The sequence below is a fragment of the Phlebotomus argentipes genome, unplaced genomic scaffold (genome assembly GCF_947086385.1).
Source record: "Phlebotomus argentipes unplaced genomic scaffold, Phlebotomus argentipes genome assembly scaffold_18, whole genome shotgun sequence".
In the NCBI taxonomy this organism is placed as follows: domain Eukaryota; kingdom Metazoa; phylum Arthropoda; class Insecta; order Diptera; family Psychodidae; genus Phlebotomus; species Phlebotomus argentipes.
Genome location: NW_026776177.1, coordinates 15,568,225 through 15,594,382, shown reverse-complemented (window position 1 = coordinate 15,594,382; position 26,158 = coordinate 15,568,225). Strand labels below are relative to the sequence as shown.

The window sequence follows — 26,158 nt, the reverse complement described above, 5'->3', positions numbered from 1 at the left end:
CGTGGAGGACAACTACAGATGGGATTGTGGTTCACCACTGTGCATTTGGCACCAACGCCACATGTTCCTGGACAGGGATCCCTACATTTCTGGTTCTGACACGCCTCATTGGCGCTGCATTCAGAATTCACCACGCATTCAGGTCTGCACGTTGGAGGACTGCCAATGTATCCGGGGACACAAGAGCACACGGCCTGCCCATTTATCTCGCGGCATTGACTGTTGGGACCACAAGGCGATGGTGTGCAAGGATTCGTTACAACGGGTGCTGGAAGTGGTTCGAGGAAATAAAGAGTTACAAATAGGCCTAGAGACATTAGGGGTGTTTTCATTACTTGGCTCTCGACGACACTGCACAAATGCATTGCCAACAATCCAGCGGGACAGGGTAACACATGGGGAACGTGATTTATGCCTCGCAGATGGCGTCCAAGCCGCAAGTCCGGGTACAGGGATCGGCGAAGGTTGCCTAGAAGACACGCCTTGTTCCTCGGGCAATCCGAGTTCAAGACGCACTCAGGTCGGCATCCTCTGTACGGATCACCCTGGTATTCTGGAAGGCACGTGCAAATGCCATCGCGGCACTGAGCATTCGGTCCACATGGGGATGGATTGCAGGGGTCATCGAGGACGGGTTCTCTCGCTGGAAAGAGGGCAGCGTTTGAAGGCAAGGTAGGAGAATTGGGAGAAGTCGTTGGCTTACGTGGAGGTGGGGCGGGGAAACAGTTTGAGAAGGGATCTCCGGTGTATCCTTCCGGACACACACAAATCGGTGTATGATTAATTACAGAGCATCGGGCGCCAACGCCACATGATCCAGGGCAAGGATCCCGACACTTTTCACGGATGCATGCCAAACTGCTCTGGCATTCTGCATTAATTGTGCACTCGGGTCGGCAATTTGGAGGAGATCCGATGTAGGTGGCTAAACAGGAACACGAAGGTGATCCATTGATGTCGCGACATTGAGAATTGGGGCCACAAGGTGAGGGATTGCAGGGGTCACGATACTCTTCTCGGACTGGTTCTTGAGGGGGAGCTACAAAAATCACTACAATTAGGGACGAAAATCCAAATGAACAAGAGAGGGTGAATCTTACGAGGAATGGGGTAGCATCTGCTGAAAGGATCCCCGGTGTAACCCGATTGGCATGTGCAAATGGGACTGTGGTTGTTAACTCGGCAATTGGCATTTGTACCACCAGGTTTCCCGGGCAAGGATCGACGGCATTTCTTGATTCACACCACGCCTTTGTCGAGAGGACACTCGGAGTCACAACGCATCGGCACAACCCGGCGGGACTTCCCACAAAGTGGGCAGACATGAGCATACGATTGGCCGTTCACTTCGCTGGCACTTGACCTATCGGACCGCAAGGAGAAGGCGGGAGGATATTCACCTACTCGTGTTCGATTCCTAAGTACGACAAGCTCTTGTAAGGGGCGGACATATGTAAATGAAGACTATTGTCGCGATTTAGTCGAGTCATTTCGTCAGGCATTCGAGTCAAGGTGGGATATTGAGTGGAAGATTTCGTGGGTCTTACTTTCAGGCGGGATGATATTGCAATAGCGGAAGGGATCACCAGTGTATCCGGGGCGACAAGTACAAGAGGGTAAGTGATTCACTACTTGGCAGTCAGCGTTCTGACCGCACGTTCCAGGGCAAGGGTCTTGGCACTTGTTCCGAATACAAGCCCTGTTCGAGGGACAATCTGAGTTCAGAACACATTCAGGTCGGCATCCTTCGTAGGGATTTCCGATGTACTCTGGGAGACAGGAACAGCTTCCAGCGCCGTTTTGTTCCCGGCATACGGCATTGGCACCACAAGGACTGGGAATACATGGTGTTGCGTGCTCAACTGGATAATCTTGTTGTCGCACTTGGCACTGAGTGAACGGATCTCCAATATATCCTTGAACACAGACGCACATCGGGGTATGACTAACAACTCTACATTCAGCGTTTAGTCCACATGCTCCTGGACATGGATCCCGACACTTTTGATTGATGCATGCCAAATTAGATGGACATTCAGAGTTGCTCACACACTCTGGCCTACAATTTGGTGGTGATCCAATGTATCCTTGAATACATGAGCATGATGGAGAATCACCGACTGCTTGGCATTGGGAATGGGGTCCACAAGGTGAAGGCTGGCATGGATTGATGGGCTCCTGGACAATCGGGGTCTCAACTGAAAGGTTTTCAGGGTGTAAGAAAGCGAGGACACAAAATAGAGGTATCGGTTTCATACTATGGTGCAACGAATAAGCGGCATCGCGTTTGAAACGTGGGAAGGACAAAAACTACAGATGGGGGATTGTGGTTCACCACTGTGCATTTGGCACCAACGCCACATGTTCCTGGACAGGGATCCCTACATTTCTGGTTCTGACACGCCTCATTGGCGCTGCATTCAGAATTCACCACGCATTCAGGTCTGCACGTCGGAGGACTGCCAATGTATCCGGGGACACAAGAGCACACGGCCTGCCCATTTATCTCGCGGCACTGACTGTTGGGACCACAAGGCGATGGTGTGCAAGGATTCGTTACAACGGGTGCTGGAAGTGGTTCGAGGAAATAAAGAGTTACAAATAGGCCTAGAGACATTAGGGGTGTTTTCATTACTTGGCTCTCGACGACACTGCACAAATGCATTGCCAACCATTCCAGCGGGACAGGTACACATGGGGAAACGTGATTTATGGACCCTCGCAGATGGCCGTCCAAAGCCGGCAAGTTCCGGGACAGGGTCGGCGCATTTGCTACGAAGGACACGCCTGTTCCTCGGTGCAATCCGAGTCAAGACGCACTCAGGATCGGCATCACTCTGTACGGATAACACTGTATTCGGAAGGCACGTGCAAATGCCATCGCAGGGCACTGGCATTCGGTCCACATGGGGATGGATTGCAGGGGTCATCGAGGACGGGTTCTCTCGCTGGAAAGAGGGCAGCGTTTGAAGGCAAGGTAGGAGAATTGGGAGAAGTCGTTGGCTTACGTGGAGGTGGGGCGGGGAAACAGTTTGAGAAGGGATCTCCGGTGTATCCTTCCGGACACACACAAATCGGCGTATGATTAATTACAGAGCATCGGGCGCCAACGCCACATGATCCAGGGCAAGGATCCCGACACTTTTCACGGATGCACGCCAGACTGCTCTGGCATTCTGCATTAATTGTGCACTCGGGTCGGCAATTTGGAGGAGATCCGATGTAGGTGGCTAAACAGGAACACGAAGGTGATCCATTGATGTCGCGACATTGAGAATTGGGGCCACAAGGTGAGGGATTGCAGGGGTCACGATACTCTTCTCGGACTGGTTCTTGAGGGGGAGCTACAAAAATCACTACAATTAGGGACGAAAATCCAAATGAACAAGAGAGGGTGAATCTTACGAGGAATGGGGTAGCATCTGCTGAAAGGATCCCCGGTGTAACCCGATTGGCATGTGCAAATGGGACTGTGGTTGTTAACTCGGCAATTGGCATTTGTACCACAGGTTCCCGGGCAAGGATCGACGCATTTCTGATTTACACACGCCTTGTCGAGAGGACACTCGGAGCTCACAACGCATTCGGGCCTACAACCCGGCGGACTTCCCACATAAGTGGGCAGACATGAGCATACCGCTTGTCCGTTCACTTCGCGGCACTGACTATTCGGACCGCAAGGAGACGGCTGGCAAGGATTCACATACTCGTGTTCGATCCCTAAAGTACAGAAAGCATCTTGGTAAGGGGAGGACATATGTAAATGAATGAATATTGTCGATTAGTCGAGTCATTCGTCATGTGAATTTGAGTCAAGGTATTGAGTGGGAAGATGTCGTGGGTCTTACTTTCAGGCGGGATGATATTGCAATAGCGGAAGGGATCACCAGTGTATCCGGGGCGACAAGTACAAGAGGGTAAGTGATTCACTACTTGGCAGTCAGCGTTCTGACCGCACGTTCCAGGGCAAAGGGTCTGGCACTTGTCCGAATACAAGCCATGTTAGAGGGACAATCTGAGTCAGAACACATCCAGTCGGCATCCTTCGTAGGGGTTTCCGATGTACTCTGGGAGACAGGAACAGCTTCCAGCGCCGTTTTGTTCCCGGCATACGGCATTGGCACCACAAGGACTGGGAATACATGGTGTTGCGTGCTCAACTGGATAATCTTGTTGTCGCACTTGGCACTGAGTGAACGGATCTCCAGTATATCCCTCAACACAGATACACATCGGGGCATGACTAACAACTCTACATTCAGCGTTTAGTCCACATGCTCCTGGACATGGATCCCGACACTTTTGATTGATACATGCCAAATTAGATGGACATTCAGAGTTGCTCACACACTCTGGCCTACAATTTGGTGGTGATCCAATGTATCCTTGAATACATGAGCATGATGGAGAATCACCGACTGCTTGGCATTGGGAATGGGGTCCACAAGGTGAAGGCTGGCATGGATTGATGGGCTCCTGGACAATCGGGGTCTCAACTGAAAGGTTTTCAGGGTGTAAGACAAGCGAGGACACAAATAGAGGTATCGGTTCATACTTATTGGCTGGCAACGAATAAACGGATCTCCGGTGAAACGTGGAGGACAACTACAGATGGGATTGTGGTTCACCACTGTGCATTTGGCACCAACGCCACATGTTCCTGGACAGGGATCCCTACATTTCTGGTTCTGACACGCCTCATTGGCGCTGCATTCAGAATTCACCACGCATTCAGGTCTGCACGTCGGAGGACTGCCAATGTATCCGGGGACACAAGAGCACACGGCCTGCCCATTTATCTCGCGGCACTGACTGTTGGGACCACAAGGCGATGGTGTGCAAGGATTCGTTACAACGGGTGCTGGAAGTGGTTCGAGGAAATAAAGAGTTACAAATAGGCCTAGAGACATTAGGGGTGTTTTCATTACTTGGCTCTCGACGACACTGCACAAATGCATTGCCAACCATTCCAGAGGGACAGGTACACATGGGAACGTGATTTATGACATCGAAGATGGCGGTCCAAGCCGCAAGTTCCGGGACAGGGATCGGCGCATTTGCTACGAAGACACGCCTTGTTCCTCGGGCAATCCGAGTTCAAGACGCACTCAGGTCGGCATCCTCTGTACGGATCACCCTGGTATTCTGGAAGGCACGTGCAAATGCCATCGCGGCACTGAGCATTCGGTCCACATGGGGATGGATTGCAGGGGTCATCGAGGACGGGTTCTCTCGCTGGAAAGAGGGCAGCGTTTAAAGGCAAGGTAGGAGAATTGGGAGAAGTCGTTGGCTTACGTGGAGGTGGGGCGGGGAAACAGTTTGAGAAGGGATCTCCGGTGTATCCTTCCGGACACACACAAATCGGCGTATGATTAATTACAGAGCATCGGGCGCCAACGCCACATGATCCAGGGCAAGGATCCCGACACTTTTCACGGATGCATGCCAAACTGCTCTGGCATTCTGCATTAATTGTGCACTCGGGTCGGCAATTTGGAGGAGATCCGATGTAGGTGGCTAAACAGGAACACGAAGGTGATCCATTGATGTCGCGACATTGAGAATTGGGGCCACAAGGTGAGGGATTGCAGGGGTCACGATACTCTTCTCGGACTGGTTCTTGAGGGGGAGCTACAAAAATCACTACAATTAGGGACGAAAATCCAAATGAACAAGAGAGGGTGAATCTTACGAGGAATGGGGTAGCATCTGCTGAAAGGATCCCCGGTGTAACCCGATGGCATGTGCAAATGGGGACGTGGTTGTTAAACTCGCCCCGCAATTGGCATTGGACCACAGGTTCACTGGGCAAGGATCGACGGCATTCTGATTTACACCACGCCTTGTCGAGAGGACACTCGGAGCTCACAACGCATTCGGGCCTACAACCCGGCGGACTTCCCACATAAGTGGGCAGACATGAGCATACCGCTTGTCCGTTCACTTCGCGGCACTGACTATTCGGACCGCAAGGAGACGGCTGGCAAGGATTCACATACTCGTGTTCGATTCCTAAAGTACAGAAAGCATCTTGGTAAGGGGAGGACATTTGTAAATGAATGAATATTGTCGATGAGTCGAGTCATTCGTCATGTGAATTTGAGTCAAGGTATTGAGTGGGAAGATGTCGTGGGTCTTACTTTCAGGCGGGATGATATTGCAATAGCGGAAGGGATCACCAGTGTATCCGGGGCGACAAGTACAAGAGGGTAAGTGATTCACTACTTGGCAGTCAGCGTTCTGACCGCACGTTCCAGGGCAAGGGTCTTGGCACTTGTTCCGAATACAAGCCCTGTTCGAGGGACAATCTGAGTTCAGAACACATTCAGGTCGGCATCCTTCGTAGGGGTTTCCGATGTACTCTGGGAGACAGGAACAGCTTCCAGCGCCGTTTTGTTCCCGGCATACGGCATTGGCACCACAAGGACTGGGAATACATGGTGTTGCGTGCTCAACTGGATAATCTTGTTGTCGCACTTGGCACTGAGTGAACGGATCTCCAGTATATCCCTCAACACAGATACACATCGGGGCATAACTAACAACTCTACATTCAGCGTTTAGTCCACATGCTCCTGGACATGGATCCCGACACTTTTGATTGATGCATGCCAAATTAGATGGACATTCAGAGTTGCTCACACACTCTGGCCTACAATTTGGTGGTGATCCAATGTATCCTTGAATACATGAGCATGATGGAGAATCACCGACTGCTTGGCATTGGGAATGGGGTCCACAAGGTGAAGGCTGGCATGGATTGATGGGCTCCTGGACAATCGGGGTCTCAACTGAAAGGTTTTCAGGGTGTAAGACAAGCGAGGACACAAATAGAGGTATCGGTTCATACTTATTGGCTGGCAACGAATAAGCGGATCTCCGGTGAAACGTGGAGGACAACTACAGATGGGATTGTGGTTCACCACTGTGCATTTGGCACCAACGCCACATGTTCCTGGACAGGGATCCCTACATTTCTGGTTCTGACACGCCTCATTGGCGCTGCATTCAGAATTCACCACGCATTCAGGTCTGCACGTTGGAGGACTGCCAATGTATCCGGGGACACAAGAGCACACGGCCTGCCCATTTATCTCGCGGCATTGACTGTTGGGACCACAAGGCGATGGTGTGCAAGGATTCGTTACAACGGGTGCTGGAAGTGGTTCGAGGAAATAAAGAGTTACAAATAGGCCTAGAGACATTAGGGGTGTTTTCATTACTTGGCTCTCGACGACACTGCACAAATGCATTGCCAACCATTCCAGCGGGACAGGTACACATGGGAACGTGATTTATGACCTCGCAGATGGCGTCCAAGCCGCAAGTTCCGGGACAGGGATCGGCGCATTTGCTACGAAGACACGCCTTGTTCCTCGGGCAATCCGAGTTCAAGACGCACTCAGGTCGGCATCCTCTGTACGGATCACCCTGGTATTCTGGAAGGCACGTGCAAATGCCATCGCGGCACTGAGCATTCGGTCCACATGGGGATGGATTGCAGGGGTCATCGAGGACGGGTTCTCTCGCTGGAAAGAGGGCAGCGTTTGAAGGCAAGGTAGGAGAATTGGGAGAAGTCGTTGGCTTACGTGGAGGTGGGGCGGGGAAACAGTTTGAGAAGGGATCTCCGGTATATCCTTCCGGACACACACAAATCGGCGTATGATTAATTACAGAACATCGGGCGCCAACGCCACATGATCCAGGGCAAGGATCCCGACACTTTTCACGGATGCACGCCAGACTGCTCTGGCATTCTGCATTAATTGTGCACTCGGGTCGGCAATTTGGAGGAGATCCGATGTAGGTGGCTAAACAGGAACACGAAGGTGATCCATTGATGTCGCGACATTGAGAATTGGGGCCACAAGGTGAGGGATTGCAGGGGTCACGATACTCTTCTCGGACTGGTTCTTGAGGGGGAGCTACAAAAATCACTACAATTAGGGACGAAAATCCAAATGAACAAGAGAGGGTGAATCTTACGAGGAATGGGGTAGCATCTGCTGAAAGGATCCCCGGTGTAACCCGATTGGCATGTGCAAATGGGACTGTGGTTGTTAACTCGGCAATTGGCATTTGTACCACAGGTTCCCGGGCAAGGATCGACGCATTTCTGATTTACACACGCCTTGTCGAGAGGACACTCGGAGCTCACAACGCATTCGGGCCTACAACCCGGCGGACTTCCCACATAAGTGGGCAGACATGAGCATCCCGCTTGTCCGTTCACTTCGCGGCACTGACTATTCGGACCGCAAGGAGACGGCTGGCAAGGATTCACATACTCGTGTTCGATCCCTAAAGTACAGAAAGCATCTTGGTAAGGGGAGGACATTTGTAAATGAATGAATATTGTCGATGAGTCGAGTCATTCGTCATGTGAATTTGAGTCGAGGTATTGAGTGGAAAGATGTCGTGGGTCTTACTTTCAGGTGGGATGATATTGCAATAGCGGAAGGGATCGCCAGTGTATCCGGGGCGACAAGTACAAGAGGGTAAGTGATTCACTACTTGGCAGTCAGCGTTCTGACCGCACGTTCCAGGGCAAGGGTCTTGGCACTTGTTCCGAATACAAGCCCTGTTCGAGGGACAATCTGAGTTCAGAACACATTCAGGTCGGCATCCTTCGTAGGGGTTTCCGATGTACTCTGGGAGACAGGAACAGCTTCCAGCGCCGTTTTGTTCCCGGCATACGGCATTGGCACCACAAGGACTAGGGTGGCAGGGGTTTATCACTTCCTTTGGATATTCCACTGAAAGATTCGGGATGTGGATTTTAATTTCAGGATTTCGGGTTTTACTCGATATTCCACTTTTGCGTCTGAAAGCGATTGCGTAGCTAATTCAGATCGTTTGGGTTATTCCAAAAGAGGTTAGGGCTTGTGGATAGGGGTTTTCAGAAGCGTTTCCTGTAACCATGTTTCGTTTTTGTTGTAGATATCTGAATTTTCTTTCATTTAATCCAAACGGCATTGAGAATTGCGTATGGGTGTTATACAGATTTTTGGTTTTTTCTTAGATTTTTGGGCGGATAAAATTTAGATTTTGAAGGCTGAATATTGGCAATTAATGTTTTGTCTTAGAAAACATTATAAAGCTGAGTTTAATGCTTTTAAGCTGCATAAAATTTGTAAGAGAAAATTGCCTACCTTGTCTGAGAATGCAGCCGGAGAAGGGGTCACCTGTGTATCCAGTTTCACACGTACAGATGGGCGTATGGTTGATTACTGAGCACTTAGCATTGTTTCCGCAAGAACCAGGGCATGGATCTGCACAGCGTTGATTCATGCAGGCTTTAGTTGAAGGACACTCTGGATTAATTGTACACTCTGGGCGACAGCCTGGTGGTGTTCCTATATAGTTTGGCAGGCAAGAGCAAGCAGGTGTTCCAGCAGCATCGCGACATTCAGCATTTGGTCCACATGGTGATGGTATGCACACGTTAATTGGCTCTGGTGGCAATCTCGGAATTTCATAGCACCGCGAGAATGGATCACCAGTATATCCGGGACTGCACGAGCATATTGGATTGTGATTGATCACTTGACACTTCGCATTCTGGCCACACGTTCCTGGACATGGGTCTTGGCACTTATTGTTGAGACATGCTTGTTGCAGTGCACATTCCGCACTAACCACACATTCTGGTCGGCAACTTGGTGGTGAACCGACCATTCGTGGTTGGCAAGCGCAAACAGCAGCACCGTTGGCTTCTCGACAAATTGCATTAGGTCCACATGGAGATGGATTACACGGATTGATTGGCTCTTGAACGATTGGGACTTGCCGGCAGAGCACAAATGGATCTCCTCGGAAGCCGGGTGGACAGCTACATGTTGGAATGTGATTGTACACTTCACACTTAGCGTCTTGACCACAAGTACCAGGACAGGGATCAATACATTTAGTATTAACACACGCTTTGTTTGGTGAACAATCAGTGTTCATTGTGCACTCTGGGCGACAACCTGTGTATGGGTCTCCAAAGTAGTTAGGCAGACATGAGCATACTCCATCGCGGCAGGCAGTATTAGAGCCACATGGTGAAGGATCGCAAGGATCCGGCGATGGTGTAACTGGTGGAGTGCGCTCAATGATTTGCGTACACTGAGTGAAAGGATCTCCAGTGAAACCAGGTATGCAAGTGCAAATGGGTATGTGATTCTGTACGCGGCACTCGGTGTTAAATCCACATGATCCTTGGCAAGGATCGCGACATTTTTCGGCAATGCAGGCTCTGCTGGATGGACAATCAGTGTTGACGACACATTCGGGTCGGCAGTTTGGTGGAGATCCAACATAAGTGGGTTTACAAGAACAAACAGGTGATCCCTGAATGGCTTGACAGTCTGCATACAGACCGCATGGCGATGGGTTGCAGGGATCAACAGGTCTTGGTTGTGGTGGTGGCTCTTGTTTGATAATCGGAGAACACCTTGTGAAGGGATCACCAGTCATATCGGATGGGCAGCTGCAGATAGGGTTGTGATTTATGACTTCGCATCTGGCATTGAACCCACACGTTCCATGGCATGGGTTGGCACATTTGAATTTATGGCACGCTTTGTTGGATGGACACTCTGCGTTCACTGTACACTCCGGACGACAGTTAGGTGGTGATCCCACATACTCAGCTTGACATGAGCACACCGCCACTCCATTAGACACTCGACACTTGGCATTCGGACCACACGGCGAAGGATTGCATGGATCCAAGGGTTGAATTGTAACAGGCTCTGCTGGCCGAAGGTTGCATCGTGTGAAAGGATCTCCAATGTATCCGTCGAAGCATGAACATCGTGGCACGTGGTTTATAACCTGACATTGAGCATTTTCACCACAAACTCCGGGACAAGGATCGCCGCATTTGTTTCGAATACAAGCCTTATCGGTAGGGCAATCAGAGCTGAGAACACATTCGGGACGGCATCCCTCGTAAGGATTTCCTTGGTAGTCTTCAATACACTTACATGCGCCTGCATCATTCCTCCGAATGCACTCAGCATTGGGACCACAAGGAGATGGTTCACAAGGATTGATTCTCTCCTGCTGTTGCACCACACATTGAACAAATGGATTTCCTGTATATCCTACAGCACAGGTACAGACGACAGCGTGAGAAATGACACGGCATTCAGCATTTGTTCCACATGATCCGGGACAAGGATCCACGCAATGATTGTTGATGCATGCTTGATGACTTGGACAGTCCGGATTGATGACACATTCTGGACGACAATTCGGAGGAGCACCCACGTAGCCACTGATGCATTGACATGACGGTGTTCCTCCAGCATTAGCACGACAAACAGAATTAGGACCACATGGCGAAGGATTGCAAGGATCCTGAGGAACAGGCTCCTCTTTGGGAGCTGGTGGTGGTGGCAATGGCTGGCAGCTGTTGAATGGATCGCCTGTCTGACCAGCACTGCAACTACAGATCGGACTGTGATTAATGACTTCACATCTTGCATTAACTCCACAAGCTCCTCTGCATGGATCAACACATTTTTGATTTATGCATGCTTGAATTTGAGAGCATTCACTGCTGATCACACACTCAGGACGGCACTGTGGCGGAGCTCCAATAAATCCTTGCAAGCATGAACATACTGCTTGGTCGCTGACTTGACGGCATTGACTGTTTGGTCCACAAGGTGAAGGATTGCATGGATCACGTTTAGGTTCTGGCACAATTTCTACTACTCGGCAATGACTGAAAGGATCTCCAGTGTATCCCGTTGGACAGGAGCAGATGGGAATGTGATTGACTACTTCACATTTAGCATTCTGGCCGCATGTTCCTGGACACGGATCGCGACACTTGTTCCTGAGACAAGCTTTATCGCGGCTACAATCTGAGCTAAGGACACATTCTGGGCGACATCCTTCGTATGGATTACCAACATACTCAGCAATGCAAGTACACTCTCCGTTGCTGCAGTGAGTGTTTGGACCACATGGTGATGGATTGCATGGATCAAAGACGATTGGCGTAACAGTAGTTGGTGGAATCCTGTTACATCTCACAAATGGATCACCTTCGAAGCCGTCATTGCAAGTGCAAATAGGAACATGATTGAGAACATGGCACTTCGCATCAAATCCACAAGATCCTGGACAAGGATCTTTGCACTTTTGATTTATACAGGCCAATGGGCCACTGCATTCTGAATTAAGCACACATTCAGGACGACAATTAGGTGGACTTCCGATGTAATCCTCGAGGCAAGAGCAAGCTGGATTACTTCCAATGATCTGGCACTTCGAGTTCGGCCCACAAGGTGATGGAGTGCAGGAAGGAGGTCTCTCAGTTGTGACAATTTCAGGTACGATAGCTGCAAGAAATTAGAAGAGAGAATTATAAGAACGGAAATAATAGACTTATCAAAGTATGCTTACGGATTCTCGTGCACTGAGCGAAAGGATCTCCTGTGAATCCGGACGGACAGGCACAAATGGGGTTGTGATTTCTTGTTGAGCATTGCGCCTGAATTCCACAGGTATTTGGACAAGGGTCTGCACATTTTTGATTGATACAAGCGCGGTCAGCTGGACATTCAGAGTTCACAACGCATTCCGGTCGACATTGTGGTGGTGTTCCAATGTAACTCGGTTGGCAGGAACACACAGCTTGCTCATTCACTGTTCTGCAGTTGCTATTAGGTCCACAAGGAGTAGGCACACATGGATTCTCTCTACGCCGAGGTGGCTGAGTGACTGGTTCTTCGCGACAGAGGAAGAATGGATCTCCAGTGTATCCCGGTGGACAAGTGCATACAGGGAAGTGGTTCTCAACCGTACAAATGGCATAAGTTCCACAAGTTCCAATACATGGATCAACACACTTATTCCGAGCGCAAGAGAGATGTGGAGCACAATCTTGATTTACTTCGCACTCCTGACGACATCCTTTTGTTTTATCATAAGGATTTCCTTCAAATCCCTGATGACAGAAACAAGCACCAGCCCCATTTCGTTCCCTACACTCTGCATTTGGGCCACAAGGTGACGGTATGCAAGGTGTTGGAGGAGGAGCTCGTTCAGTGGCTATAAAATTGAACAAATTATCTTAGGGTACATTTCATAGAAAGGGTAATAGAGAAATCTCACATGGAGGTAATGCAGGATTGCATTGCACAAGAGGATCTCCTTCATAGCCTTGGGTACACGTGCATACAGGATTGTGTTTTACGACACTACACAGGGCATTTCGTCCACATGAGCCTGGGCAAGGATCTACGCATCTCTCATTCACACACGCCAAATTGCTCGAGCATTCAGCATTGATGGTACACTCAGGGCGACAGTTGGGTGATCGTCCCACATAATTGGGCATGCAGGAACATGCAGCTTGATCTCCAATTACCCTACACTGACTATTTGGTCCACATGGTGAAGGAACACAAGGATTGCCAGAGTCTCTCGCTGGGGGTGGTACTGAAATATTAATGATTGAGGTGTTAAGTTTTCTGCGCTTGAGGATATAGGGATCATGCTCACATTCAAATGGAGAACATCGTACAAATGGATCGCCAGTGTAACCCTTAGCACAACTGCAGATCGGACTGTGATTCACAACCTGGCACTTGGCATTTACACCACAAGTGCCCGGGCATGGATCGACGCATTTCTGATTAACGCAGGCCTTATCTTGTGTACATTCAGAACTAACTACACATTCTGGTCGGCAGTTGGGTGGCGATCCACGGAAATTAGGTTGACATGAACACACAGCATGATCGTTCACTTCACGACACACACTATTTGGACCACATGGTGAGGGTTGGCAGGGGTTTGTAGGCGGTGGGGCTGTTACTACATTGGCAAAGAAATTAGGTAAACAATTGAGATATTTGAGATTGGTAATAAGGAAATTACCTGGTTCAATGATTCTGCAGACTGTTGAAGGATCTCCAGTGTAGCCAGGAATACAGAGACAAGTGGGAGCATGGTTGTGAACCTGACACTCCGCATTGACTCCGCAAACTCCTGGACATGGATCCCGACATTTGTTGTTAATGCATGCTCTCGATCGATCACAATCTGAATTTTGAACACACTCTGGACGGCATCCACTGTACGGATCACCATAGTATTCAGGAAGACAGGAGCAACTTCCAGCACCATTTCTTTCCTTGCACACAGCATTTGCGCCACATGGTGATGGGTTGCACGGATTTCGCACCTCCGGAACGGGTTGAGCTGTCAAGAAAGAATATTCATTTAATGAAAATATCCAATACATATTTTATTGATTCCTAAAAAAAAAGATGTAAATCGGATAATGTCTTACATCTTGGTATTTCTGTACAAATGGCAAATGGATCGCCAGTAAATCCTATATCACACTGACATACGGGATTGTGACTAACAACAGTGCAGCGAGCATTGAGTCCACATGAACCAATGCATGGATCTTTGCACTTCTCATTGATGCACGCCAACATGGGTGAACATTCGGCATTAATTGTACATTCTGGCCGACAATTTGGCGCTTTCCCAACATAATTGGGAAGACAGGAGCACGCCGCAGTCTCACCGACGGCACGACATTGACTGTTTGGTCCGCAAGGAGAAGGTACACAGGGATCGGCAGTGGGTATCACAACAGGGCGTTCTAGATAGTGTTTTATACATATTTACAGAATGCACAGAGATACACATAGTAGAGCATAGAAAGAGAAAAACACAAAAATAAAAGAGATATAAAAAGAGACATGCAACACATAATCACAATATGTACAAAAAATATTTACAAACTAAAAAGTAATGTACAAATAATGAGTTAACTACAAGGTCAATATTAATATTGACGAACTACAGTTTGTAAGATGACTTGTGAAAAGTAAATAGATAGAATAACATGCTTACTCTCTTCCTGAACACACCGCACAAAGGGATCACCCACATATCCAGGCGAGCAAGAGCATATTGGATTGTGGTTGATCACCATGCAGTGTGCACCAACACCACAAGTTCCCGGGCATGGATCAACGCATCTCTGATTAATGCATGCCTTGTCCTGAGCACACTCTGAACTTATCATGCATTCAGGACGACAATTTGGCGGGACACCGATATAGTTCGTTTGGCAGGAGCAAACAGCATGACCATTGATTTCTCTACATTGACTGTTGGGTCCACAGGGTGAGGGTACGCACGGATTAACCGGATCAAGTTGTTCTGAATAGTGTATTGGACATAGAAAGAGTTAGTTTTAAGATCAATATCACTGCAAGAAAGTGTCCTTACTGGGTGGCGGTGGAGGTTCATGGCAAGAGGTCAAGGGATTTCCAGTAAATCCAGGAAGACAGACACAACTGGGAGCATGATTGACCACACGACATTCAGCATTAAGTCCACAAACTCCAGGGCAGGGGTCTCGACATTTCTGATTGAGACAGGCTTTGTCGCGGGCACAATCGTTATTTGTGACACATTCTGGACGACAACCACTGTAAGGATCGCCAAAGTAATCGGGCAGGCAAGTGCATGATCCAGCCCCGTTGCGTTCTTTGCATACAGCATTTGCACCGCAAGGTGAGGGACTACAGGGATTGCGTGGTTCTTCAGTGGGAGGAGTTACTGGAATTTTTGAAGACATTCATGAAATCACAGTCGAGAACTTATGTACTCGCAGTCATCTTACTCGGAATAGGTTGGCAACCAGAGAACGGATCACCCGTGAATCCTGCTTGACATGTGCAAACAGGTGAGTGTTTAAGCACACTGCAGAGAGCATTGAAACCACACGATCCGGGACAAGGATCTTTACATCTCTCGTTGACACAAGCCAGATTTGCCGCGCAATCGGCGTTCAAGACACATTCAGGCCGACATTGCGGTGCTCGTCCAATGTAGTTAGGTAAACATGTACAAACTGGAGTACTTCCAACAGTGCGGCATTGGGAATATGGACCACATGGTGTAGGAACGCAAGGATTTACTGGTTCGATAGGTGTTGGTCGTCCTGAAAATCACATAACGTGGTTCATAAAAGATCTAACAGAGGATTTTTGTAGAAATTACTTTCTTCTGGAACACACTGGACAAATGGATCACCAGTCGATCCCGGCGGACAACTGCAGATGGGATTATGATTTGTAACTTGACACCTGGCGTGAACGCCACAAGTTCCTGGACAAGGATCCACACACTTGAGATTGATACAGGATTTGTCTTGACTACACTCTGAGCTGACGGTGCATTCAGGTCGGCAAGCTGGTGGAGCTCCTATGTAATTCTTCTGGCAGGAGCAAACTGCGTGATCATTCACTTCGCGACACTCACTGTAAGGTCCACAAGGAGATGGACGACAAGGATATACAGGGACTGGTGGTTCGGCAACTAAATAGATTGGAAAGGGCTTAGCAACTATATATCCAAAGAAAAGGAAGTTCAGATTAATTACTTCGTGGAATTTCATGGCAGGATAATGATGGATTGCCAGTGTACCCTGGAAGACACATGCAAGTGGGAGCATGATTGATGACACTACATTCAGCATTGAGACCACAAACTCCTGGACATGGATCTCTGCATTTTTGATTGACGCAAGCTCGATTCTTGGCGCAGTCAGCGTTCAGAACACACTCCGGTCGACATTCAACATAGGGATCACCAAAGTATTCAGGAATACATGAACAACTTCCAGCTCCGTTTCGTTCTTGGCAGATAGCATTGATGCCACAGGGCGACGGTGAACAAGGCATTAGGATCTCAGGCTCACGAATCACAGCAATTGGGGAACATCCCGAGAAGGGATCACCAGAGTATTGTTCCAGACATCGGCAGATTGGACGATGTTTAATTGTTGTGCAGGTAGCAAAGTTTCCACAAGAACCAGGGCAAGGATCTTTGCATCGCTCATTGACACATGCCAAATAGCCTGGGCATTCGGAATTACTGGTACATTCAGGACGACAATTGGGCGCTCTACCAAGATAATTGGGAAGACATGTACAGACTGGTGAAGTATCCACAGCACGACATTGAGAATTGGGTCCACATGGAGAGGGTACGCAAGGATCTCTGGCCAGGTCCGTCACCACAGGTCGTCCTAGAGATTATTTTAGTGCACAATTTGTACAGTGATGAAATAGTGAGAGAAAGAGAGAGAAAATCATGCGTAAGATTACATATTTTATACATAGCTAAAGTTGTAATAAAGTAGATTAGGAAATATTTACAAAGAAAATATACAAGAGAAGGATTCTTACTCTCTTCCGGGGAACAGCTTACAAAAGGATCGCCTGTGTAACCACTTGGGCAACTGCATATCGGATTATGTACAATGACCTGGCATCGAGCGTGAACGCCACAAGTGCCGGGACATGGGTCCTTGCACTTTTCATTAATACATGCGCGATCTTGGCCACATTCTGAACTAACAACGCACTCTGGCCGACAATTCGGTGGGCTACCCACATAATTCGATATGCAAGAGCACACAGCATGGTTATTCACCACACGGCAATTACTATTGGCACCACAGGGGCTCGGTACACATGGATTTACAGGTACAGGCACATCCCGAACTGTTCACAGAACGCCCCAACACATAACATAGTAAGGAAGGAGAAAGATATAATACATAGTATAAGATACAATATGTACAAAGTATACAAAGAGATATTGGAATTCCTAAGAGAAAGTCATGGATTGTAGTACAAATGTTCACACAGGGCATCCTGAATGAATCCATGCTTTTCTCCCGGGGGAAAAGTAAAGAATAGAAAGATAAATCTTACTTGGAGGTGGTAAATTGCATGCACTGAGAGCATTCCCAATGTATCCGGGGAAACATGTACAAGTCGGCGAGTGATTGATCACTCGACATTCGGCATTTATTCCGCATGTTCCTGGACAAGGATCGACACATTTGTTGTTCACGCATGCCCTATTTCTAGGGCAGTCAGTATTGAGAACACATTCTGGTCGACACTCAATGTAGGGATTCCCGGTGTACTCAGGAATACATGAGCATGATCCTGCACCATTCCGCTCCTTGCACACAGCATTGATACCACATGGTGATGGTGTACATGGAGTACGAACTTCTTCTTTGACTGAAAATTTATACATCATGCTTTATACAGAGATAAGATAACTCAGAGAATTAAGTGCTTTAGTGCTTAATTTTCTCTGAGTTTAAAGATAGACGATATTTACAAAAATCACCAGAATAAAAATGAAAATGTACAAAATGTTAGCACAATTTGGAATAAATACAACAAATAAAGCTAGTATTAGTTACATAGAAATCTAAAGAATTCTTACTCGATACTACAACCCTCGTGCATCCTGAGAAAGGATCCCCGGTATGTCCATCAACACACATGCAAATGGGTGAGTGGGAAACGACACGACATTCAGCATTGAAACCACATGATCCAACGCACGGGTCACGGCATTTCTCATTAATGCAGGCTAAAACCGGAGGACATTCGGAATTGGTCACGCACTCAGGTCGACAACTTGGGGGGCGACCCACATAGTTTGCAACACATGAGCACACGGCCCGAGAGTCCACGTTTTTGCATACAGAGTTTGGTCCACAAGGAGTAGGAATACATGGATTTTCATTTATCACGGCAATCGGTTTTCCTAAGAGATTGAAAGACAATTATGAGGTGATTCTCTGACGACCGATTAATCTTATATTGTGATTTCTTACTCTCTTCCGGCACGCATTGCACGAAAGGATCGCCATTATATCCAGGTGGACAAGAGCAAATGGGATTGTGATTCGTGACACGACATCTCGCATGAATACCACAAGTTCCAGGACATGGGTCGATACATCTCTGATTCACGCATGATTTTTCGAATCCACATTCAGAAGTAATTACGCATTCTGGCTTGCAATTAGGTGGTGCTCCCAGGTAATTGGGCAGACAAGAGCAAATTGCGCGATTGTTAATATCACGGCATGTACTGAAAAGTCCGCATGGGGATGGCGTGCAAGGATTCTGAGGTTCGTGAACAACAACTAAGGGAAATTAAAAACCGATTAACCGACTTTCAATATATGATTTCAACGTTGTCTTACTGGCTGTTGGGATGATGTGGCACAATTGTAGAGGATTTCCCGTGTATCCTGGTGTGCATGTGCATATGGGATAGTGATTTGTGACGCGACATTCGGCGTTCACTCCACACGTGCCAATGCATGGATCGACGCATTTACGATTCATGCAACTCTTGTCGTGGGCACAATCGGAGTTTTGCATACACTCTGGTCGACAATTTATATAGGGATCACCAAAGTATTCAGGCATGCAAACACAAGAACCAGCACCATTGCGCTCTTTGCACAAAGCATTTGATCCACATGGCGAGGGATTGCAGGGGTTCACCACTTCAATGATTTGAACTACAAACACAGGACAATTATGAGTGGTGCTTTTTGGAGACAACACATCACATTTAGGAGACATCACAAAACAAATATATATATAACGAAACATAAAAGGGTAAAAGATAAAAATGACACCTACCTTGTCTGGGATTGCAGCCGGCATAGGGATCGCCTTCGTAGCTATCGAAACACGTGCACATCGGCTGATGATTCTGCGTTGTGCACTGGGCGTTGAAGCCACAGGAACCAATGCAAGGATCTCGGCACTTCTGATTAACACAAGCCCTGTTGGATGGGCAATCCTGGTGGATAACACACTCTGGTCGGCAGTTTGGCGGTGTTCCGAGCATGTCTGGCAAGCAACTGCAAACAGCTCGGTTGTCGATTTCACGGCACTCAGCATTAGAGCCACAAGGACTCGGCAGACATGGATTGACTTGTTTAGGCGGTACCATCACTTCAGGTTTCACTGTACACTGTTCAAATGGATCTCCAATATAACCACTAGGACAACTGCAAATGGGATTGTGATTGACCACTTGGCATCGAGCATTGAAGCCACACGTTCCTGGGCAAGGATCCTTGCATTTCTGTCCAATACAGGCTTGATGCTGACTACATTCTGAGCTAACGATACACTCAGGTCGGCAAGATGGAGGCACGCCGAAGTATCCAATCTGGCAAGAGCAAATTGGCCTTCCATCCACTACGCGACACACACTATTAGGTCCACACGGAGATGGTTCACAAGGATTCAGCGGTTCAGGTGGTGGTGCAATAGGTTCAGCGCGGCAGCCAGAGAATGGATCTCCGCGATAGCCTCGAGCACAAGTGCATACTGGAATATGATTAACTACGGCACACTCGGCGTTGGATCCACAAACTCCAGGGCACGGATCTCGGCAGTGTTGTTTGATGCAAGCCAAATGGCTAGGACAGTCAGAATTGAAGACACACTCTGGACGACATCCTGAAGTGTAGGGATCACCAATATACGGTGGGATACAGGAACATCTAGCAACACCATTCCTCTCAGTACACTGAGCATTTTCCCCACAAGGTGATGGATTACAGGGATCATGATGAGCTAGAGGTTCAGGAATCTTTGAGCATCCCACAAAAGCATCGCCTTGATATCCCTTAAGGCAATTACAGAATGCTGAGTGTGCAATTACACTACATTGAGCATTGACTCCGCAAACATTGTCACATGGGTTGCGGCACTTCTCCTTGATGCATGCTTTGTCCTGGGGACATTCTTCGCTTACAACACACTCCGGGCGACAGAACGGAGGGCTTCCAATGTAAGTCACTGCACATGAGCAAACAGGTCGGTGATCTCGAACCTGACAGATGGAATTTGGTCCACACGGTGAAGGCACGCAAGGATTTTCTGGAACAATTGGTATGACACCCTTTTCTTCTGGATATTGGCAAGAAACGAAGGGATCTCCCTCTTGTCCTGAAGGACAACTGCAGATGGGGTTGTGATTAAAGACTTCACAGAAAGCATTAATTCCACAAGTTCCTGGACATGGATCCACACACTTTTGGTTTAAGCAAGCCCTGTTTTGAGCACAATCAGCACTGATCAAGCACTCTGGTTGGCAAGCTGGAGGAGCTCCCTTGTATCCTGGCAGACAAGAGCAGATAGCGTAACCATCAGGAGATACCAGACAGCGACTGTTGAGGCCACATGGTGTAGGATCGCATGGGTTGATTGGAACTATTGGTGTGATTTGTCTGTGTTCTGAACATAATACTTGAGCGTTTCCAGTAAATCCTTGAGGACAGTAACACACTGGGAAATGATTAACGGTCTGACATTGTGCATTGAGTCCACAAGCTCCTTTGCAAGGATCCACGCATTTCCCATTAACACATGCCAAATCTGGTCTGCAGTCTGGATTAACAACGCACTCTGGATGACAACCAAGAAGAGGATCGCCAAAGTATCCTTTGCGGCATACGCAAGCCAAGACTCCTCCTTGTTGGCGACATTCAGCATTGGCGCCACATCGAACAGTTGCACAAGATTCGACTCTATCATGGACGATAATGGATGGTGTTGAGCAATGTTCGAAGGGATTTCCAAAGAGTCCTTGAGGACAGTGACAAATCGGGTTATGATAAACCACAGTACATACAGCTTGGTGTCCACAAGACCCTGGACAAGGATCAAGACATTTCTGTCCCAAACATGCCAAGTTGAATGGACAATCCGCGTTGGATAAACATTCTGGCCGGCACTGAGGGTAGTTGTAAGCATGTGGAGATGCACACGGATCACAAATGGCAACATCATTTCCATAAACAGAACAGAACATATTTCCACTGCAAGGATCTGATGCACAAGGCTGCTTAGGCTCGGTTACTGGTGGCAAGAGGACGCACTGGAAGTATGGATCTCCAATGTACCCATTCGGACATTGGCATACAGGCGTGTGATTCTCCATACGACACTCTCCACCAATTCCACAAACTCGGCCTTCGCACGGGCTTACGCATTTTCTATTCATACACGCTCTATCTGATGGACAGTCTGAATTAATGGTGCATTCTGGTCGACATCCCAATTTAGGATCGCCAATGTATGTTGGCAAACATGAGCAAATGGCACGGTTGCCACTGACCTTGCATCCAGTGTTCAGCCCGCAAGGCGATGGAGTGCATGGCGAGGGTCTAGGAGCGGGAGATTTTTCCGGAAGAACATAGCATCGAGTAAGAGGGTTTCCTGTGAGTCCAGGATTACAGAAACAGACAGGATGATGTTTCTCCACTCGACAATGAGCTCCAAAACCACACGATCCTGGGCACGGATCTCGACACCGGAATCCAATACAAGCTTTATCATATGGACATTCATCATCCACCTGACATTCGTAGCCTCTGCAACCAGTAATACTTGTTGGATCACCTCCAATGCCATCAGGGCATCGACACATACTGTGTCCCTCTGGAGTGATAATGCACTGTGCTCCAGGTCCGCAGGGATTGGGTTCGCAGGCAGATCTTGGAATTTCTCGACATCCACTGTAAGGATCTCCAATGAATCCTGGTCGGCAGTAGCATTCCTCTCGGCTATTAGCCACATAGCAGTCAGCATTGCGACCACATGGTCCAGGTTTGCATAATTCAGGGACGAGTATTGGTTCTATGCAGCTTCTGTAAGGATTACCGACCGTTCTTTCAGGACAGTAGCAAACAGGATTACGTGAAGAGTCACACACAGCTCCCAGTCCGCAAGGATTGGGATCGCATGGATTCTTTGGCTCCACACAGCCTCTGATTGTGTTGGGACTCTCAATAAATCCTGCCAAACAAGTGCATTTTGCAAATCCATTTGATAAAATTGAGCATTGCGTGTTAGGTCCGCATGGTGATGGATCACAGGGATTTTGAGGTAGGATGCATGGCCGCTCTGGTGGATAGCCTTCATATTCCGGCAGGCAGAAGCATATTGGTTGTTGACTGACAACGCGGCATCCACTGTTAGGGCCACATGGATTGGGAATGCACTCATTACCTTCAGGAACTGAAAAAAAATCATAGTTTGGTATACGAAATTAAGATTATTTCGAGATTAAAAACTCTGAATTCAAACTTACTGCAATTTTTGAATGGATTTCCAGTGAGTCCTTTCGGGCAGAAACAGATGGGATTTCCTCGATCAAGTTCACACAGAGCATTGAGTCCGCATGGGTTTGGCTCGCAGGGATTCTGTGGCGGTTGACAGCCAATCAACGGATCTCCTGTGTAACCCACAGGACACTTGCAGAACGCCTGATGATTGATCACGTCGCAGATTGCGTAGACTCCACACTGACATGGCGAAACACATTGTCCGTTGACACAAGCCTCATATTGATTACACTCAGCATCAGATCTACAGCCGAGGATTCTGGAACATTCCACGTAAGGATTCCCTACGTACTCATCCCAGCATCGACACTCAATGGCGTGATTAGTTGGGAAGCACTCAGCGTTCTCTCCACATGAATCTTCAAGGCATGGATTGATACAGCGTCGATTAAGTCGGTCGCAATATTTGTCTGGCGGACAATCTTCATTGTACTGACAAACATTCACGTTATCGATGACTGTAAGAAAGGAGGAATTAGCCTGTGGAAGTAATTTAAGTTGTAATATTCGTGAATCTAACCTGGAACACAACCAACATATCCGTTGCCCTGATAGTGTTCGGGACAGCTGCAGTCTAATCCATGGTTTGTGTTGATGCAAATAGCACCTGAGGCGCATGGGTTGTGCACATCACAAGGATGCTGGCACATGCCCGCTATACAAGCTTCTGTCAAGGGACAATCCTCATTTTGTGTGCATTTGACTGTGCGATAAAAGAGAAAGGAAGAGTGTCTTTTGTGATATTTACAATAGATATTTTCACGTTGGTGATCACATCTTGCTCTATATATACTAATTGCAAGAAATTCAGAGATAGATCACAGTGCCTTCACACATCATGTACAAAAATTTACAAAACATATTTGTTCATTGTTGTATATTAGCATTATTGATTTTAGTCTTGTCAATTTTTGCAATTAGTAGCATTGTATGTATATTGCATATTAGGAGTGGAATGTGTTATCTTACATGGTTCCATTCGGACGCATTTTACTGCAGGATTCCCCTCATGCCCTTCAGGACACGAGCATACCGGTTTGTGCATTTTAGTGTGACACAGAGCCGTTGGTGCACAAACATCTTTGAACTCGCATGGATCATGACATAGATCCATGTAGCATACCTCACTTTCGATGCAATCATTGTCCGATTTGCATGGGCCTGGTCGTTTGGGTGTGCCTGGTGGTTCTAGTAATGGCATCAGGTGTGAGGGTTAATTCATATTAACATGGTTTCCCATGGGATCTCTAATTCCTTTCACACATTTAAAATTCAATACAAGGTAATTATAAAGAGAAAACGAAAGAATTAATTATCCCATGGTATTTTATGAACAGTATTTCTGTTAAGGCTTTTCAGAAAGGTTACTATAAAATTTGGAAAATAAATATGATATTTACATAAAGTCCGATTAAACTTATGTGCAAAATATAAGTAGGAAAAATATGTACAAAAGTTGCTTGAGCAACAATTAATTCAATACCTTTGAAACAGTTGGTGTTAGAAATTGAATCACAGAGCTTTAAGCACCGCCCGTGAATGCATATTTCGTTATTGGTGCAGTCCGCAGTTGAGCCACAATACATGGTAATATTTACAATATCAACTTTTGTGGTGTTAATCACAGATTGTGGCATTAGTGGTGCAAATGTGGTGGGAGGAATCTCAATTTCTGGACGCTTTGTGCCGAGAGAAAGTTCTTTTGGCACCGGCGTAGTTGGTGGTCGCGCCGTGTGCGTAGGTTCACTGCTATTCTCACTAACCCTTCCTGTACTTGTGGGAATTGTCGTGCTGTCAAATTCTACTTCGAGCGAAGGATCCCACCTAGTTGAGGGCCTCTTGGTACTTCCTTGTGAGGATTTTGTTGTCTTGTCTTCTTCCTTGGTAGTTACTTGGGCTTCCGGGACTTGAGTAGAGTTCTCAAACTTATACCCTTTCGTCGGCACTGTCACTTCAGTAGTTGTTTGCTCTTTAGTTTCATCGAAAGTGCTTGTTACTAGTGAATTAGTAGTACTATCAGTGCTGGTACCAATTAGAGGAGTTTTAGTAGTACTTTGCGTTACAGTTAATGTCTCAGTAGTTGTGATTACATCTATATACAAGAGAGACAGAAGACACCAAAATATTCTTTTTAGCATTAATTCCTCAGGTGAAAGTTTGTATTTACAAGAGCCACATTTTATGTATCTTTTTGAGCTGAGAAAGCTTTAAACTTAAAATATGATTTATAACCACAATAGTGAATACTTATTCTTTGGCGTACGTTGAGGCATCCTCATTTTGCGATCTCAATATGAGTAATTTTGTCAGGGTAATTTAGAAAAAAAAAATTTGGACCTTCACCTTATTCTACAATATTTCTACACAGAGGATTATGGGGAGGTAAGAGATGCCTAAACTTTCTAGCATACCTCTAAAGCAGGCTCCAGTCAATGGATCACAATGAACTCCAGGAGGACAGTGTTCACAGCCAGCCACGATGTTTGGCTCTCGTCCCTCTGCAAAAGCAATGCATTAATTTTTACTGTTATAGAGTTTCAGATCAGGATATAATTGTCCTACCTGGAATGCAATTGCAACCATCACAAACCAGACCACCTCTGCAATCTGCTCTAGTCTGACATTGGCAAACTAAAAAACAACACTCATGATAGAAGATTTCTATTTTAAAATACATTTCACACTCACCTCTAACACAAACTGGTTGATGGTTTTGAACTTGGCATTCTTGCAATTCATCGCAAGGATTTGCCTGAATACACGGATCAATGCACCTGGCATTGATACACGCTCGCTGAACAGGGCAATCCGAATGGGAAGTGCATCCGATGTCTGTGGAATCAGATATATCAAGAAAACAACTATAGTAAAGCAACATGAGGTAATGAATGTCGGCAATGCGCAACATTGATCAATATTTTTTTGTAAATTTTTCCGGTTGTATGCGGAACTTTTGGTTCTATCCATTGTCATCCTTCGTGTACTCCAAGAAGGTTTATCAATAGAAGATTTTCCCCATCTTTAAATTCAATATCAAAGCATTTTGGAGCGTGTGAAGCCTTTTATGCATAGGAGAGTATGACATCATTCCTCATCGCGATACCAAAGATATGAGGTAAGATGCTAGAAATGAGAGAATATCTTTACCTA

At 47.1% G+C, this 26,158-nt stretch overlaps 1 protein-coding gene across 1 annotated transcript in view; it reads right to left on the bottom strand.

Annotated features, from left to right (window-relative positions):
• The window catches only part of LOC132260604 (uncharacterized), a 112,331-nt gene that overhangs the window by 10,201 nt on the left and 75,972 nt on the right, over window positions 1-26,158 (bottom strand). The window contains exons 15-42 of the mRNA XM_059758832.1: window positions 25,704-25,840; window positions 25,420-25,504; window positions 23,978-24,196; window positions 23,529-23,711; window positions 22,975-23,466; window positions 19,506-22,901; window positions 19,058-19,381; window positions 18,683-18,997; window positions 18,286-18,612; window positions 17,747-18,068; window positions 17,226-17,542; window positions 16,418-17,065; window positions 16,036-16,353; window positions 15,656-15,976; window positions 15,259-15,591; window positions 14,890-15,189; window positions 14,300-14,638; window positions 13,885-14,208; window positions 13,507-13,821; window positions 13,117-13,443; window positions 12,406-13,053; window positions 9,153-12,341; window positions 7,987-8,301; window positions 7,590-7,925; window positions 7,236-7,529; window positions 5,194-5,229; window positions 4,556-4,861; window positions 3,009-3,344 (exon numbers count right to left, since the gene is read on the bottom strand). Of these exons, the coding sequence (XP_059614815.1) occupies window positions 3,009-3,344; window positions 4,556-4,861; window positions 5,194-5,229; window positions 7,236-7,529; window positions 7,590-7,925; window positions 7,987-8,301; window positions 9,153-12,341; window positions 12,406-13,053; window positions 13,117-13,443; window positions 13,507-13,821; window positions 13,885-14,208; window positions 14,300-14,638; window positions 14,890-15,189; window positions 15,259-15,591; window positions 15,656-15,976; window positions 16,036-16,353; window positions 16,418-17,065; window positions 17,226-17,542; window positions 17,747-18,068; window positions 18,286-18,612; window positions 18,683-18,997; window positions 19,058-19,381; window positions 19,506-22,901; window positions 22,975-23,466; window positions 23,529-23,711; window positions 23,978-24,196; window positions 25,420-25,504; window positions 25,704-25,840 (14,802 nt within the window). The remainder of the gene's footprint in view (window positions 1-3,008; window positions 3,345-4,555; window positions 4,862-5,193; window positions 5,230-7,235; window positions 7,530-7,589; window positions 7,926-7,986; window positions 8,302-9,152; window positions 12,342-12,405; window positions 13,054-13,116; window positions 13,444-13,506; window positions 13,822-13,884; window positions 14,209-14,299; window positions 14,639-14,889; window positions 15,190-15,258; window positions 15,592-15,655; window positions 15,977-16,035; window positions 16,354-16,417; window positions 17,066-17,225; window positions 17,543-17,746; window positions 18,069-18,285; window positions 18,613-18,682; window positions 18,998-19,057; window positions 19,382-19,505; window positions 22,902-22,974; window positions 23,467-23,528; window positions 23,712-23,977; window positions 24,197-25,419; window positions 25,505-25,703; window positions 25,841-26,158) is intronic.